The 18,248-nt window shown below is 45.4% G+C and overlaps 1 protein-coding gene across 3 annotated transcripts in view; it reads right to left on the reverse strand.

Annotated features, from left to right (window-relative positions):
- Nucleotides 1-1,102: 1,102 nt before the first annotated feature.
- HACE1 (HECT domain and ankyrin repeat containing E3 ubiquitin protein ligase 1) overlaps nucleotides 1,103-18,248 on the reverse strand; it is a 279,223-nt gene continuing 262,077 nt past the window's right edge. For 2 of the 3 annotated variants that reach the window (XM_030199162.1, XM_030199161.1), the window contains 4 exons: nucleotides 11,095-11,193; nucleotides 8,671-8,741; nucleotides 6,841-6,954; nucleotides 1,105-2,086 (listed from right to left, as the gene is read on the reverse strand). In XM_030199162.1, coding sequence (XP_030055022.1) covers nucleotides 1,984-2,086; nucleotides 6,841-6,954; nucleotides 8,671-8,741; nucleotides 11,095-11,193 — 387 coding nt within the window. In that variant the 3' untranslated portion in view covers nucleotides 1,105-1,983. Of the gene's footprint in view, nucleotides 2,087-6,840; nucleotides 6,955-8,670; nucleotides 8,742-11,094; nucleotides 11,194-18,248 lie in introns of all 3 variants that reach the window. The other variant, XM_030199163.1, reaches the window with a different exon arrangement.

Below are 18,248 nucleotides of genomic sequence, written 5' to 3' on the forward strand. Positions count from 1 at the left end.
CATAATAGCTTTTAATAATGTGCCGATTCAGATAGACCTGTGCAATATGGGGCCCTTTTACAGAGCGCCGGGCTTACCGCTCACTCTTCCGGGACTACCGCCAACCCAACTCGGCCGTCGGCAGTAGCCCCGCCCCGAGCGCACGCCATTTCTGGGGGGGGGGGGGGGGAAGAGATCCCCCGGAAACGGCTTCCGCGACGATATAACCCGGAGCTAATCGGGCATTGCTGCGCGCTGCCCGGTTCCCGCCAGGTTAGCGTGGGGGCCCTTATCGCCACCTCAATGGGTGGTGGTAAGGGCTCCCTGCCACATGGCCATGTGTGGAGAATAAACAAGCAGATCAAAGTGACGTCCAAAGGATTTTTATTAGAGATATCGTATATAAGAAAATTGCCCGACACAGGCCGTGTTTCGCCCACAGAGGGCTGCGTCAGGGGCTACAACAAACAAACATATCAAATCATAAAATATCAAATGCAGCCCTTTGTGGGCGAAACACGGCCTGTGTCGGGCAACTTTCTTATATACGATATCTCTAATAAAATCCTTTGGATGTCACTTTGATCTCCTCGTTTATTCTCCACATTGGACCTTGCAGATCGCTTGCCTTGTTGTTACATGGCCATGTGTGTCTGGGGGCTATTTTTTTTACCACTGCGTTAAAAAGGGCCCCGGTACGTGGGAAAAAGAGCCCTTTTTTTCCGCAGCTTGGTAAAAGGACCCCTATTGTTCAGTGGCGTTCCTAGGGAGGCTGACACCCGGGGCGGATCGGCGATGCCCCCCCCCTGGCGAAATGATACCTTCTTCCCCTCCCCGGCGAAACGACACCCCCCCCCCCGGTGCATTTTTACCTGCTGGGGGGGGAGTGCCGTGCGCCTGTCGGCGTCGCTCGTTACATGCTCCCTCTGCCCCGGAACAGGAAGTAACCTGTTCCGGGGCAGAGGGAGAACGGAACGAGCGGCGCCGACAGGCGCGTGGCACCCCCCCCTCAGCGGCGTGCACCCAGGGCGGACCGCACCCACCGTCCCCCACCAGGAACGCCACTGCCTATGTTTGTTCCGAAGGATCTGGATTCTTGATACATAACTGAAGAAGGCTCGACTTTGCAATGAAAAGCAAATATATTAAAGACAACATATAAAATGCTCCATATACAGAATCAGGATATCAGTGCTACAAAAATACATTTCAAATTATTTCCAAAAAAACATGGTAGGCGTCTTGATACTCAAAAGGTACACATGCACAACGCTCCTAAATAAATTAAAACAGAACCTATAATGATGATTAAAATAATACATTAAAAAAGACTTCCCAAGAAATAACCCCAGGAAAGCAAGAGAAAACGAATCTGGGAACAAAAAGTCAATGTACATCCGACGTAATACATCCAAATTCTAAACTAAATTGGTGATTTAAACAGGAAGCTCCATGGCTCGTCCTCCCCGGTGAGAACTTCAACAAATAAGAAAGAAAAAGCCTGAGCGAAGGTTACCCCAGCTTCGTGTTTTTCTTTCTAGAGTCTTTACAAGCTATATTACATTTTTAAAGTTCTAAAAAATATTATTTTACAACTGCTCAATTACGTCCTTTTCTACCCCATTTGAAAGTAAACTATCTATATACATATATGTATAAACTATTCAAAATAAATGCCATTTCCCTTAGAGAGCAGCATGTTGGGAAGGGGGGTCGTAATTTAAACATATACTTCCTAACTAAAATGAAACACAGTCTCATATTTGATATAAATATAATTTTTAGACTTTAGGAAAAAACAAATCTCACTGAGCAGCAGGGAAACATATGGCTTTCAAAGAACCAAGGATGTGAAAAAAGAAATATTAAAAACAAAAGCCTTTCCTTGTTTCCAAATGGAAAGGGAATGACTGATATGTGATGAATTGTTCTTAACAGCAGGTCCTGGAGTTGGGCTGCTGCTTCTCTGGCAGCTCCTGAAATTGCTTCTTCTTCTTCACTTCACTATGCCATCGTGTAGCCGTAACTCCCGCAACGTAACGCCACTAGAAGCCTGTCCTTCAGGATTTCTTTGCTGGGATACTCGGGTAGTTTGAGCATGTTAATACTGAAAAGGAAAGCACAGAACCTGTGAAATATAAAATCTTGGAAAAGAAAACGGTTTAAGGCTATTCTAAGGCCAGGGGGTTCTCAACCCACTCTTCGGGACATACCTAGCCAGGCAGGCTTTCAGGATATCCGCAATGAATATGCATGAAAGAGATTTGCATATAATGGAGGCCGTGCGTGCAAATTAAGTTCATGCGTATTCATTGTGGAGATCCTGAAAACCTGACTGGCAAGGGGGCGCTCCAGGACTGGACTTGGGAAACACTGATCTAGGGCACCAAATTCCACATGAGGATAACAACTGGCAAAAAAATATTCAGGAATCTGCAATCAAACTGGGAAATTCTGGGGTCCTTTTACTAAGGTGCACTAAAAAATGGCCTGCGGTAGTATAGACGAATGTTTTTTATTTTTTTGCCGAAAGCAGATGTGTGGCAAAATGAAAATTGTCACGCGTCCATTTTGGGTCTGAGACCTTACCACACGCCATTGACCTAGCAGTAAGGTCTCACACGGTAACTGGACAGTAATGGTCTACAGGCGCAGCTGCCATGCGCCAGAAAATAAAAAACAAACAGTCTTCAGACGCACGTAGCGGACGCACGCCAAAATTGAAAATACCGCAAGGGCCATGTGGTAACCAGGCGGTAACTCCAATTTGGCGCACATAGGCTGTTAAGCCCGAAACAACGGGCTAGTTTTTGTTTTCCTATGCCCCCCCGGTCCACCAACCCTGCTGTTTCTCCTGCCCCCCCCCCATGTTCAGCAACCCTCCTCTCCCCCCTCGCATTCTTCAGCTGCTTTCGTTATGATTCCTGCAGTCTTGTGCCTGTTTCCCTCAATTCCACCCCCTCCTTCCCTCCCTGCTCCCTCCTCCTCCGAGGCGGGGCTTGGACTTCTACACTCTCAGGGTTCGGAGTTGGACTCTACTGCGCATTTGCAGGTGAGTTGGTCACTTGCCATTTATATGTTTGATATATATATATATATATATATATTACAGTAGTAGTAATAATAATAAAAATAATAAGCATTGTAATGAACTGTGCTACAGAAAAAGCTAATCTCCATGTGTACCGCTAAACTGCTTGCAAAGTTAATATCAAAGCTCATTTTCAAGTCTTCACTGAACAAGAACGTAATTAAGTTTCACAGAGAAAACTGTGTGCTTGTGTGTATAAATATATAAATGTGGTCCACTGAATGAAAATGTGCCAAAAGTGGGGTTACAAATAACAGAGACAAAGGCTATTAACAGTTTGAGGGGGAAATTTTAATTTTTGAAAGTTTTGTGTACTATAGGGTCAATAGAATGGGACTCGACAATTTTTTTTCCCCAACTTTGATGTTTTTCATGAATTGCAGCCTAAAAACTGCAGGTACCTAAAGCAGGATATGTGATTTCTGAGGTTAATTACTTTTTTATTCATCTCATTTTTTTAAGATGCAATTAGTCTATACACGAGGCTGAAATTTTGCAGGATTATGAATCCTGCCTGCAACAGTGGGTAATCTAGTTCACAAGCACCTGGCAAGATCCCAAAACAGTACAATGCATTTTATGCTGCTTATCCTAGAAATAAGCCGTGGATTTTCCCCATGTCCATCTTAATAATGGGGAGGAGGGAAAGGTGAGTAGCGGAGTGCCTCAGGGATCGGTGCTGGCGCCGATTCTGTTCAATATATTTGTGAGTGACACTGCCGAAGGGTTAGACGGTAAAGTTTGCCTTTTTGCAGATGATACTAAGATTTGTAACAGAGTGGACACCCGAGAGGGAGTGGAAAACATGAAAAAGGATCTGCGGAAGCTAGAAGAATGGTCTAAGGTTTGGCAATTAAAATTCAATGCGAAGAAATGCAAAGTGATGCACTCAGGGAGTAGAAATCCACGGGAGACGTATGTGTTAGGCGGTGAGAGTCTGATATGTACAGACAGGGAGAGGGATCTTGGGGTGATAGTATCCGAGGATCTGAAGGCGACGAAACAGTGTGACAAGGCGGTGGCCGTAGCGAGAAGGTTGCTAGGCTGTATAGAGAGAGGTGTGACCAACAGAAGAAAGGAGGTGTTGATGCCCCTGTATAAGTCATTGGTGAAGCCCCACCTGGAGTATTGTGTTCAGTTTTGGAGGCCGTATCTTGCTAAGGATGTAAAAAGAATTGAAGCGGTGCAAAGAAAAGCTACGAGAATGGTATGGGATTTGCGTTACAAGACGTATGAGGAGAGACTTGCTGACCTGGACATGTATACCCTGGAGGAAAGGAGAAACAGGGGTGATATGATACAGACGTTCAAATATTTGAAAGGTATAAATCCACAAACAAACCTTTTCCGAAGATGGGAAGGCAGTAGAACTAGAGGGAATGAAATGAGATTGAAGGGGGACAGATTCAAGAAAAATGTCAGGAAGTATTTTTTCACAGAGAGAGTGGTGGATACTTGGAATGCCCCAGTGGCGTAGCCAGACTGCCAATTTTTGGTGGGCCTGAACCCAAAGTGGGTGGGCACAAAATTTTCTCTCTACCCCCCTCCCCCAGCAAAATTTAGTCACGCTAATCAGATGCATTTGTCACACAGGGTAAAGTGCTGCTTTTCAGTGCATCAGATTTCAGACAATTTATTTAATAGCCTAACACCCTTTTCAGTGAGCTTTCAGAGGCCAAAACCTCCTGCCTCAGGTCAGTATAATGCTGTTACGGTATCCTCGCCTGACCTAAGGAAGGAAGTATTGGTCTCTGAAACTTCATTAACACAGGTACCATATTACTTTATCCTAAATTAAAAATAAAATTATTTTCTTTACCTTTCTTGTATGGCCATTTACTTTTTCTCATTGTGTCGCTCCCAGTCTCTAGATTCTGCTTTCCTTCGTTTTCGCTTAACTCTTCTGCCAGGGTTTCCTGGCCATTTCTCATTTTTCTCTCCTTTTTCTTAGCTTTCTTCAATATTTTTCTGCCTCTCTCTCTGTCCTGATTTAATTCATTCTTACTATCCATTCTTTAATTTCCTTCATCTACTTATGGCTTTTCATCTTTTTATCACCCTTGTTCTCCCCATGCCCCTTCCTCTTATTCTCCAATCTTTCACTACTCCCCCTTTCCATGCAGCAGCTCTCCTCTTTCTCTCCCCATCCTTCCAACGTCTCCCCTCTCTCTCCCCATCCTTCCATCTGTTTTCCCTCTTTTTTTCTGCCATCCTCCCATCTGTTTTCCCTCTTTCTATCCCCATCCTCCATTTTCCCTCTTTCTCACGAGTCACTCGACGAGAAAAAATGTTTAAAAAAAAAAGCGGCACCGCAGGCAGCCTCGAAGCATTGGCTGCTGGCTCTGCAGGCTCCGCCCGTCTCTTACGTCACTGCCCCTGGAGCGAAACAGGGGCAGTGACGTAAGAGACGGGCGGAGCCTGCAGAGCCAGCAGCCGATGCTTCGAGGCTGCCTGGGTGCCGCATTTTTTAAAAAACATTTTTTCTCGTCGAGTCGTCGTTTGCGCTGGCGCTCAGCTCAGTCAGCTGAGCGCTTCTTCTTTTTGTAGCGCCGGCCCTGCTGCTCATCAGGAAAAGCAGCAGTGGCCGGCAATGGGAGCTGGGGCTGGCGCCAGCGCGGGCCTGAAGGAAAAGTGGGTGGGCGGGCTAGAGCTGAAATTGGGTGAGGCCCACCCGTAGCTACGCCCCTGGAATGCCCTCCCACGGGAGGTGGTGGAGATGAAAACAGTAATGGAATTCAAACTTGAGTGGGATAAACATAAAGGAATCCTGTTCAGAAGGAAAGGATCCTCAGAAGCTTAGCCGAGATTGGGTGGCAGAGCCGGTGAGGGGAGGCGGGGCTAGTGCTGGGCAAGACTTCTACGGTCTGTGCCCTGAAAATGGCAGATACAAATCAAGGTAAGGTATACACAAAAAGTAGCACATGTGAGTTTATCTTGTTGGGCAGACTGGATGGACCGTGCAGGTCTTTTTCTGCCATCATCTACTAAGTTACTATGTAAATACCTATGCAGCATAAATGCACAAGAGGACAGTCTATTTGAATAGAAAGGAAGCTCCAGAACGAGGGGGCATAGGATGAAGGTGAAAGGGGATAGACTCAGAAATAACTTCATCACAGAAAGGGTGGTGAATTTGTGGAATGCCCTCTTCGTGGAGGTGGAGGAGACGAAAACAGGATCTTGTGATAGGGAGAGTAGATGGGCCATATGGTCTGTATCTGCCTACATTTTTCTATGTTGGATATGTGCACAGAAAAAGAGAGAGAAGTCATAAATGACCCCAAGGTTATGAGCTGAGGAGACAAGGAGGATGAGAATGTTATCCACAGAAATACAGAGAACGGGGGAAAAGAGCTCTGGATTTAGGGGGAAAGATAAGCAGCTCAGGACCCCCATCAGATCCCCATGTTCAGGTTCCAATGGCGGTGGGACATCCATGCAGCAATATCGGACAACCAGGCTGAGACTTGTGCATGGGTTTCTGGTGTGGAGAGGTAGAGCTTAAGAGTCATCAACATAACAATGGTTCTGAATGCCAGAGGAGGAGGTGATAGCTTCAAGGAATCAAGCAAACAGAGAGAAGAGAAGAGGTCACAAGACAGAGCCCTGAGGTACACCGACTGATAGTGGGATAGCAGTGGAGGAAGATCCACCAAAGCATACACTAGAAGTGCGATGGTACTTCAAAATCAGGTTAAATATTAGGACTTCAAGCTTGTCCACATTGTACATCTGACCTCAGTGGTTTCAAAAGAGGTTGTTCAACCTACCATGTACTTGACGTTGGCAGCAGATTTAGTGTGTACGCCACAGCTGCAATTGTAAAGTTCTGCAGCCCGCTGCCACCCATGATGTACGCAAAGCCACCATGAGGTACCCTGGAACTGAAAGCAAACAAGGTTAACAGTAGCACCAAAAATATTAAAAGACATTAAATGAAAATCTAGGCTCATCTGTGAACATATTAACAAAGGAATAGCCATACTGGGTCAGACCAATGGTCCATCTAGCCCAGTGGATCCAAAAGAGTCCTCTCACAAATGGTGTTTCCTGAACAAAGTCTTTATTCAAACCAATAAAAACAACCCGACACGATTCGTGTTTCGGCCGTAAAGGCCTGCGTCAGGGGTCCATTGATTTCGATACAAAAATAATCTGGCAGAACAAGTGACTCACAGTTATTTGTCTGCTATCTCGAGGAGCGTATGGAGATTTCAGCTCTAGCACGGACCCAAGGGGGTAAGTGTCTACTTACCGTATTTTTCGGACTATAAGACGCACCGGACCATAAGACGCACCTAGGTTTTAGAGAAGGGAAATAGGAAAAAAAAAATTTTGCTTTTTCCCTCCTCTAAAACCTAGGTGCTCCGGTGCGTCTTGTCCGAATCCCTCCCTCCAAGTTCGGGATCGCCCTCAGGGTTACCTCCTCCCCCCTCCCCTGTCACCACCTCTCCCCTTACTCACGCGATCTTCCCTGGTGGTCTAGTGACGTCGGGGCAGGAAAGAGCCCCCTCTTTCCTGCCCAGCGCGCTGCTCTCCATCCTCCTGTATGCATTGCTGCCGGACGGTCTCGGCGAGATTCAAAATGGCCGCCGAGAATTGAAGTCTCGACGGCCATTTTGAATCTCGACGAGACTGTCAGGCTGCATACAGGAGGATGGAGAGCAGCGCGCTGGGCAGGAAAGAGGGGGCTCTTTCCTGCCCCGACGTCACTAGACCACCAGGGAAGATCGCGTAAGGGGAGAAGTGGTGACAGGGCCGGGGGGAGGGCGATCCCGAACTCGGAGGGAGGGAGGAAGAAAGGGCGGGCGGCCAGCCAGCCAGCCAAATCTCTACTTTCGGACTATAAGACGCACCCCCCATTTTCCTCCCAAATTTGGGGGGAAAAAAAGTGCGTCTTATAGTCCGAAAAATACGGTACGTAAGTGCTTGCATTCTATACATTTCTACATGCAAGGAATATGGACATGTAGGCCTCTAATTTATAGAATTACCTTTCATGTGTCCAGCCTGCATCCTAGCCACAGCTATTATTGATGTGCAATGCTTGGAATTTTTTCTGCCACCCACAGGGGGCACTGTGAACACTGCACCCAAAAATCCAACCTTGCCAGTATGATGGACAGAGGATAACGTCAAATATTAATCCATAAAAGTCCACTATTTACTGCTTATAAGCGGAGTGTTCTGACTTCCTAAATGTGCTTTAAATAATGCACGGTACAATCAGGCATTGGTTTTCATTTCAGGGTAACACACTAACTGTAGTTCTGTCACTCTGAACTCCCATCACAGTGCAGAATGCAGAAATTCCTCCCAGACACCACATTCTGTTAATCTCAGTGAGACCAATTAATCACAGATATGAGAAACCCGAGGACAGCGGGCCATCCTAGTGTCGATACACCACCTCACAAGCAGAAACAGACCTGCACGTTTGATTTATCACCACATTAGGGCTGCCTTCTACAGCCCCTCTGATGAAAAAGGAAAACAAAATTGTATTTCTGTAACAATAGTGTTAGGTTTTCCGTTGTAAAGTTTTTACCAGGGTGATTAATGACCACAAAGAGAGACAAACACAGCGATCTCTTTCTCACCTGCCCGTCACGAACTGCAAAAGCAAAACGCGCTCCTCTTGCGTCAGCTCTTGTACGACTTCCCAAAACCACTAGGCAAATAAAAAAATCAAAAACTTTGTTAAATCGTATTTGGATGTCACATTTAAACCCAAGCTTGCAGAAAAAGGAGAGAGGCTACCAAGAAGCTCCAGCAGGGCTTAATAAAGCCACGACCATGCTGATGGTTACATAAAGACCCCACCTTAGCAATTCCCTTATCCCTTATTTGTCCTGTTTCTCTGTCCTAATTAGATTGTAAGCTCTGTGGAGCAGGGACTGTCTCTTCCTGTTCAAGTGTACAGCGCTGCGTACGTCTAGTAGTGCTTTAGAAATGATAAGTAGTAGTAGTAGTCTTTGGGATTCCGGAATCTTGCTATTATTTGGGTTCCGGAATCTTGCTACTCTTTGGGATTCCAGAATCTTGCTACCCTTTGTCCTTATCCCTTATTTGTCCTGTTTGTCTGTCCTAATTAGATTGTAAGCTCTGTCGAGCAGGGACAGTCTCTTCATGTTCAAGTGTACAGCGCTGCGTACGTCTAGTAGCGCTATAGAAATGATAAGTAGTAGTAGTCTTTGGGATTTTGGAATCTTGCTATTATTTGGGTTCCGGAATCTTGCTACTCTTTGGGATTCCGGAATCTTGCTATTATTTGGGTTCCGGAATCTTGCTACTCTTTGGGATTCCGGAATCTTGCTACCCTTTGTCCTTATCCGTTATTTGTCCTGTTTGTCTGTCCTAATTAGATTGTAAGCTCTGTCGAGCAGGGACAGTCTCTTCATGTTCAAGTGTACAGCGCTGCGTACGTCTAGTAGCGCTATAGAAATGATAAGTAGTAGTAGTCTTTGGGATTTTGGAATCTTGCTAATATTTGGGTTCCGGAATCTTGCTACTCTTTGGGATTCCGGAATCTTGCTATTATTTGGGTTCCGGAATCTTGCTACTCTTTGGGATTCCAGAATCTTGCTACCCTTTGTCCTTATCCCTTATTTGTCCTGTTTGTCTGTCCTAATTAGATTGTAAGCTCTGTCGAGCAGGGACAGTCTCTTCATGTTCAAGTGTACAGCGCTGCGTACGTCTAGTAGCGCTATAGAAATGATAAGTAGTAGTAGTCTTTGGGATTTTGGAATCTTGCTAATATTTGGGTTCCGGAATCTTGCTACTCTTTGGGATTCCGGAATCTTGCTATTATTTGGGTTCCGGAATCTTGCTACTCTTTGGGATTCCAGAATCTTGCTACCCTTTGTCCTTATCCCTTATTTGTCCTGTTTGTCTGTCCTAATTAGATTGTAAGCTCTGTCGAGCAGGGACAGTCTCTTCCTGTTCAAGTGTACAGCACTGCGTACGTCTAGTAGTGCTATAGAAATGATAAGCAGTAGTAGTAGTAGTCTTTTGGATTCCAGAATCTTGCTACTCTTTGGGACTCTGCACAGAAGCTTGCTACTCTTTGGGATTCCGGAATCTTGCTACTCTTTGGGATTCCAGAATCTTGCTACCCTTTGTCCTTATCCCTTATTTGTCCTGTTTGTCTGTCCTAATTAGATTGTAAGCTCTGTCGAGCAGGGACAGTCTCTTCATGTTCAAGTGTACAGCGCTGCGTACGTCTAGTAGCGCTATAGAAATGATAAGTAGTAGTAGTCTTTGGGATTTTGGAATCTTGCTATTATTTGGGTTCCGGAATCTTGCTACTCTTTGGGATTCCGGAATCTTGCTATTATTTGGGTTCCGGAATCTTGCTACTCTTTGGGATTCCGGAATCTTGCTACCCTTTGTCCTTATCCGTTATTTGTCCTGTTTGTCTGTCCTAATTAGATTGTAAGCTCTGTCGAGCAGGGACAGTCTCTTCATGTTCAAGTGTACAGCGCTGCGTACGTCTAGTAGCGCTATAGAAATGATAAGTAGTAGTAGTCTTTGGGATTCCAGAATCTTGCTATTATTTGGGTTCCGGAATCTTGCTACTCTTTGGGACTCTGCATAGAAGCTTGCTACTCTTTGGGATTCTGGAATCTTGCTACTCTTTGGGATTCCAGAATCTTGCTATTATTTGGGTTCCGGAATCTTGCTACTCTTTGGGATTCCGGAATCTTGCTACCCTTTGTCCTTACCCGTTATTTGTCCTGTTTGTCTGTCCTAATTAGATTGTAAGCTCTGTCGAGCAGGGACTGTCTCTTCCTGTTCAAGTGTACAGCGCTGCATACGTCTAGTAGCGCTATAGAAATGATAAGTAGTAGTAGTACAATACCTGCTCTGCTAAGTCTGCCGAGGTTGACTTATGACTGGATGCCTCCCGCAGAGCACAGAACAATACGAGGAGAAAACTTACATTAAAGTGGGATGCAAACCAGCTCAGTTAATTTCCCTCCGCCCCCTCCCCCCATATACACGCAGGAAGAGAAGAGTCCTACCTGAATAACTGGGTCATCCCTTTCATAACCACTTGTGTATTCAGTATTCTTTATCCAGTCCTGCACATCTATCTCCGGCATACCAGACAGCAGCAGCTCCTTTAAGAGAGAACAGGGAGAGCCCAGCTGCTTCATTTCATTTCTACAGTAGCTGTGAACATATCTGATCTAGACAAGAATTCATCATTTGCCATTACCTTCTCCCTCTTCAATTCATGGGTCAAGGTGTTAACCATGTACAGCTTTACATAAAGGGATCCATCTGCCCCATCCAAAGTACCCTTGATCTGAAACAAACACCCCAGTGCTTGGAGGTTTCTATGACAAATGTTAACATTCAGCAAAAACCTGTTTGACCTCTCAGGTGCCCTTCCTGATCCATTCGTATAGAAGTGTTAAGTAGTAGTAGTAGAATGTGGTAAAAGCAGTCAGCTTAGCGGGGTCAAAAAAAAAAGGTTTGGATTGTTTCCTAAAAGAAAAGTCCATAAGTAATTATTAAGATGGACTTGGGGAAAATCCATTGTTATTTCTAGGATAAGCAGCATAAAATGTATTGTACTGTTTTGGGATCTTGCCAGGTACGTGTAACCTGGATTGGCCACTGTTCGAAACGGGATGCTGGGCTTGATGGACCTTTGGTCTGTCCCAGTATGGCAACACTTATGTACTTATCTGTGAAGCAACCTTGCTCTCCATCAAGCTCCACAGAGTGTTTCAAGGTTTGCCAAACAAATCTTTTTCTTTTAATCTAGGCTTCCCTCTCCCCTCAAAGAACAATACATGAGGGTTAGGATTTGGGCCATTATAGTATACAGTGGGGGAAATAAGTATTTGATCCCTTGCTGATTTTGTAAGTTTGCCCACTGACAAAGACATGAGCAGCCCATAATTGAAGGGTAGGTTATTGGTAACAGTGAGAGATAGCACATCACAAATTAAATCCGGAAAATCACATTGTGGAAAGTATATGAATTTATTTGCATTCTGCAGAGGGAAATAAGTATTTGATCCCCCACCAACCAGTAAGAGATCTGGCCCCTACAACCAGGTAGATGCTCCAAATCAACTCGTTACCTGCATGACAGACAGCTGTCGGCAATGGTCACCTGTATGAAAGACACCTGTCCAAAGACTCAGTGAATCAGTCAGACTCTAACCTCTACAAAATGGCCAAGAGCAAGGAGCTGTCTAAGGATGTCAGGGACAAGATCATACACCTGCACAAGGCTGGAATGGGCTACAAAACCATCAGTAAGACGCTGGGCGAGAAGGAGACAACTGTTGGTGCCATAGTAAGAAAATGGAAGAAGTACAAAATGACTGTCAATCGACAAAGATCTGGGGCTCCACGCAAAATCTCACCTCGTGGGGTATCCTTGATCATGAGGAAGGTTAGAAATCAGCCTACAACTACAAGGGGGGAACTTGTCAATGATCTCAAGGCAGCTGGGACCACTGTCACCACGAAAACCATTGGTAACACATTACGACATAACGGATTGCAATCCTGCAGTGCCCGCAAGGTCCCCCTGCTCCGGAAGGCACATGTGATGGCCCGTCTGAAGTTTGCCAGTGAACACCTGGATGATGCCGAGAGTGATTGGGAGAAGGTGCTGTGGTCAGATGAGACAAAAATTGAGCTCTTTGGCATGAACTCAACTCGCCGTGTTTGGAGGAAGAGAAATGCTGCCTATGACCCAAAGAACACCGTCCCCACTGTCAAGCATGGAGGTGGAAATGTTATGTTTTGGGGGTGTTTCTCTGCTAAGGGCACAGGACTACTTCACCACATCAATGGGAGAATGGATGGGGCCATGTACCGTACAATTCTGAGTGACAACCTCCTTCCCTCCGCCAGGGCCTTAAAAATGGGTCGTGGCTGGGTCTTCCAGCACGACAATGACCCAAAACATACAGCCAAGGCAACAAAGGAGTGGCTCAGGAAGAAGCACATTAGGGTCATGGAGTGGCCTAGCCAGTCACCAGACCTTAATCCCATTGAAAACTTATGGAGGGAGCTGAAGCTGCGAGTTGCCAAGCGACAGCCCAGAACTCTTAATGATTTAGAGATGATCTGCAAAGAGGAGTGGACCAAAATTCCTCCTGACATGTGTGCAAACCTCATCATCAACTACAGAAGACGTCTGACCGCTGTGCTTGCCAACAAGGGTTTTGCCACCAAGTATTAGGTCTTGTTTGCCAGAGGGATTAAATACTTATTTCCCTCTGCAGAATGCAAATAAATTCATATACTTTCCACAATGTGATTTTCCGGATTTAATTTGTGATGTGCTATCTCTCATTGTTACCAATAACCTACCCTTCAATTATGGGCTGCTCATGTCTTTGTCAGTGGGCAAACTTACAAAATCAGCAAGGGATCAAATACTTATTTCCCCCAATGTATTTTGGGTCCATATCCAGCGGGACATATCAGGGTGGCAGAGGCTCCTACACACATAAATCCTGCTGACCAGGCCATACCTGATTTTCAGAAGCACTTACTCATAGAGCAAATATCCCAGCAGGCTGGTGCACGTCCAGGGATGGAGTCACACAGGCCTGGAAGTTATCTGGGCACCACAGATATTCACTGCCGACGCTCGGAAATCTAACTGGGCAAACTGGGTGGCAACTCCAGATCGCCCAAAATACAGCAGCCAGGCTGATATTCAGCAACACACGCTTCGAAAGTGCCAAACCCCTCCGAGAAAAGTTGCATTGGCTCCCAATCAAAGAACAGATCATCTTCAAAATCTGCACCTTAGTCAGTGGTGTGCTGGAGCAGGCTCTCACAGGCTCGCAAGAGCCGGTTGTTAAGTTTTTTAAGAATTTTGGGAGCCGGTTGTTAAAGTAGGGCCCTCCATGGGGGACATCAGACTCACAGAAACAGAAGCCTGCGCGGCCACATTGAGTGGCCTAGTGGTTAGAGTGGTGGACTTTGGTCCTGGGGAACTGGGTTCGATTCCAACTGCAGGCACAGGCAGCTCCTCGTGACTCTGGGCAAGTCACTTAACCCTCCATTGCCCCATGTAAGCCGCATTGAGCCTGCCATGAGTGGGAAAGCGCGGGGTACAAATGTAACAATTTTGCTACTATTTGAGATTCTACATGGAATGTTAATGTTGCTATTCCACTAGCAACATTCCATGTAGAAGCCTGCCCTTGCAGATCAGCAACGCAGCCACGTAGGCTTCTGTTTCTGTGAGTCTGACGTCCTGCACGTACGTGCAGGACATCAGACTCACAGAAACAGAAGCCTGCGCGGCCACATTGAGTGGCCTAGTGGTTAGAGTGGTGGACTTTGGTCCTGGGGAACTGGGTTCGATTCCCACTGCAGGCACAGGCAGCTCCTTGTGACTCTGGGCAAGTCACTTAACCCTCCATTGCCCCATGTAAGCCACATTGAGCCTGCCATGAGTGGGAAAGTGCGGGGTACAAATGTAACAATTTTGCTACAATTTGAGATTCTACATGGAATGTTGCTACTATTGAGATTCTACATGGAATGTTAATGTTGCTATTCCACTAGCAACATTCCATGTAGAAGCCTGCCCTTGCAGATCAGCAACGCGGCCGCGCAGGCTTCTGTTTCTGTGAGTCTGACGTCCTGCACGTACGTGCAGGACGTCAGACTCACAGAAACAGAAGCCTGCGCAGCCACATTGAGTGGCCTAGCGGTTAGAGTGGTGGACTTTGGTCCTGGGGAACTGAGTTCAATTCCCACTTCAGGCACAGGCAGCTCCTTGTGACTCTGGGCAAGTCACTTAACCCTCTATTGCCCCAGGTACAAATAAGTACCTGTATACAATATGTAAGCTGCATTGAGCCTGCCATGAGTGGGAAAGCGCGGGGTACAAATGTAACTAAAATAAAATAAAAATAAATATCAGCTATACCGGAACAATCCTTAGATAATACAAGAGAGAGGTCTAATCTAATTGTTTCTTTTGTATTTGAACAAGATCTCAATACTGTCATGAGACTTTACATCAAGAATTCTAATACTCATTTTGGCGGAGCCAAGGTGTGGATATATCCTGATGTAACAAAGCAGACCCAACAGAAAAGAAAAGCCTTTCTGGCTATGAAATTAAAGACAACTGAAGTAGGGGGGGGGGGTCTTTTTTTCTAGCCTACCCCTGTAAATGTATTGTAAAGCTGGGTCAGTTGAAATATGTTTTTTATTCTCTTGATCAGCTAAAATCATTTCTAGATATGAAACAACTGAAATAACATCTTTAATTTTATATAGGAGGAATACGCAACCTTGTCATTATTAATAATTATGTTTGTAATCTTCTCCAATTCAATTCGCCCCCTTGTCAGAACTGTTGGTCTAAGAAAGCGAAATAATTATGTTAAAAAGGGATGATATTTGGTTGTATATCATTTTCTTCTCCTTTATTATCACGTTTGAAATGTATGGCTGTATTTCAATTGACAAGTGTACCCTTGTTAATAATATAAAAGTAATAAATAAATAATTCATAGAATTAAAAAAAAAAAAAAAAACACCTAGGCGTCTGTTTATGCCTTCCAAAAATACTACCGTGTTTCCCCGAAAATAAGACACTGTCTTATATTAAATTTTGCTCCCCAAGACCTGCTAGGTCTTATTTTCAGGGGAGGCCTTATTTTTCGGGGAAACATCGGGGTCACTCCCCCCCCCCCCCCCCCCCCGAGATCGCCGGCTCCCCTCCTCGATCGGTGGCTCCCCCTGCCCTCAGTCGCTCCCGGAAGTAACTAACCTCTTAAATGCTTCCTTTCACCATTCATCTTCGCACTCGCCGCAAGCAGCAGGGCAGGCCACTCCTTCCTTCCGTGTCCCGCCCTCGCCTGACGTAACGTAACGTCAGACGAGGGCAGGACACGGAAGGAAGGAGTGGCCAGCCCTGCTGCTTGCGGCGAGTGCGAAGGTGAAAGGAAGCGGTTAAGAGGTTGGTTCCGGGAGTGACTGAGGGCGGGGGGAGCCGCTGATCGAGGGGGGGAGCCGGCGATCTCGGGTGGGGGGGTGACCCCGATGTTTCCCCGAAAAATAAGGCCTCCCCTGCTAGGTCTTATTTTCGGGGGATGCCTTATATTTTCAAATTTAAGCAAGACCTCTACTAGGTCTTACTTTCGAAGGATGTCCTATTTTCGGGGAAACACGGTAGGACTAGGGGGCATGCGATAAATCTACGAAGTAGTAAATTTAAAACGAATCGGAGAAAATCTTTCTTCACTCAACATGTAATTAAACTCTGGAATTCGTTGCTCGAGAATGTGGTAAATGTGGTTAGCTTAGCAGAGTTTTAAAAAGGTTTGGACGGCTTCCTAAAGGAAAAGTCCATAGACCATTATTAAATTGGACTTGGGGAAAATCCACTATTTCTGGGATAAGCAGTATAAAATGTTTTGTACTTTTTGGGGATCTTGCCAGGTATTTGTGTTCTGGATTGGCCACTGTTGGAAATAGGATGCTGGGCTTGATGGACCTTTGGTCTGTCCCAGTATGGCAATACTTATGTACTTATGTATGTACTATTCTATAAACTATGCCTAAAGTTAGGCGCAGTTTATAGAACAAGCCTAGGTGTATTTTTTTCAGCACCAATTTTTTAGGCATGATATATAGAATCTAGCCATGATGCAGTGCCCTTTTACTAAGCCGCTTAGGTACCTACGTGTGGCCAACACACTCCGATTCGCAGTTACTGCCCACCTACCGCATGGCCGTTGTGGTAATTTCAATTTTTACGTGCACCTGCTACACGCGCCAGAAAATGTATTTTACTTTCTGGCACGTGGGGAAAATCGGGCGGTAAGTCTGACTTGACGTGTGTAGGCGATTAGCGCACGGTTAACACGAGAGACCTTACCGCTAAATCAATGGCTGGTGGTAAGGTCTCGGACCCGAAACAGCCGCACAGCAATTTTTATTTTGCCACACGTCCATTTTCGGCAAAATGTTTTTTTTTTAAAGGCATTTTTTGCAGGTGTGCTGAAAAATGAATCTGCGTGCGCCTAAAACCCACGCCTACACTACCAAAGGCCATTTTTCAGCGCACCTTAGTAAAGGGACCCCTATGTTGGTTCGTTATTCGGGTACCACACTGAATATCGGCCGTACCCGGATAATGTCCAGGCACCACCAAACACCCGGATATTCGCCGCCGGTACCTGGATAGGGGCTGGCACTGAATACCTGGAACTAATTCAGCCAGCATTTAAGAAACCACTGACCACCAACAGCGAAAAACTGAGTAGTGTGTTTTTACTGTTATTTTCTTTTCTAATATGTGAAAAGTTATGATTTTTGTGTATGTTTTTTAATTGTAAATAATGCAGATGTATTATGATGCTTGGTATAAAAGCTTCTTGGCACAGGAATGCAGGCGAGTTATGATTCTCAACTGCAACCGGATAACAACCAGCAGAGCTTGATCTCCACCTCTCCTCCCCCCCACATCTAGGTAACTCCAGGATCGGGGCGAACGCAGAAAGCCGCGCAGTAGAGCTATGTGCAAATGTCTGAGCGCATGACTTCTACGTGAGCGTAATACGATGCCATTCAGAAAACTAAATACCTACAATTTATGCACCCAGAAGTTGCACACAAATCGGGAATGAACCTGCCGGACACACGCACAAAGCTTTTGCAGTAAGCGCAGCGTCTTGTGCGCATGTTACGACATCAACAGAAATGAATATTCACACCTCTATTAAAGCAGTTACACCGGTCACTTGTGATGTATTGGATTCACTATAGTTTTGACGCTGATTTTTCAGAGTTTGGTATGAAGCTGCCCCATGATATTCGAAACAAATAATACAATTGTATAGACCGCTGTGCCAGTTGAGATCTTGCAGGTACTTTTTTTTCTGTTTGTAGCAGACAAAACTGGCAGTTAATCTTAAAACCTGGCATTAAATCCTCTCCGCTAATCCTTCTATGCTGCCCTGGACCTGGTGAAAAATTTCTCGCACTGTCCCCACAACAAAGGACACTGTTCCCTTCTCTGCATTACTTAGAACATGTGAAGGCCTCATTACTGTACGTTTTTTAGAGCTGAACTTTGATTATAATTTTTAAGTGTGATTAATAACAAGATTAAAAGATGCCTGCCAGCATCTTATTTCTGCCCTGTGTCCATGTCTTCTTCCCTCCTTCT

This window comes from Microcaecilia unicolor, chromosome 3 (assembly GCF_901765095.1).
Source record: "Microcaecilia unicolor chromosome 3, aMicUni1.1, whole genome shotgun sequence".
NCBI lineage: Eukaryota > Metazoa > Chordata > Amphibia > Gymnophiona > Siphonopidae > Microcaecilia > Microcaecilia unicolor.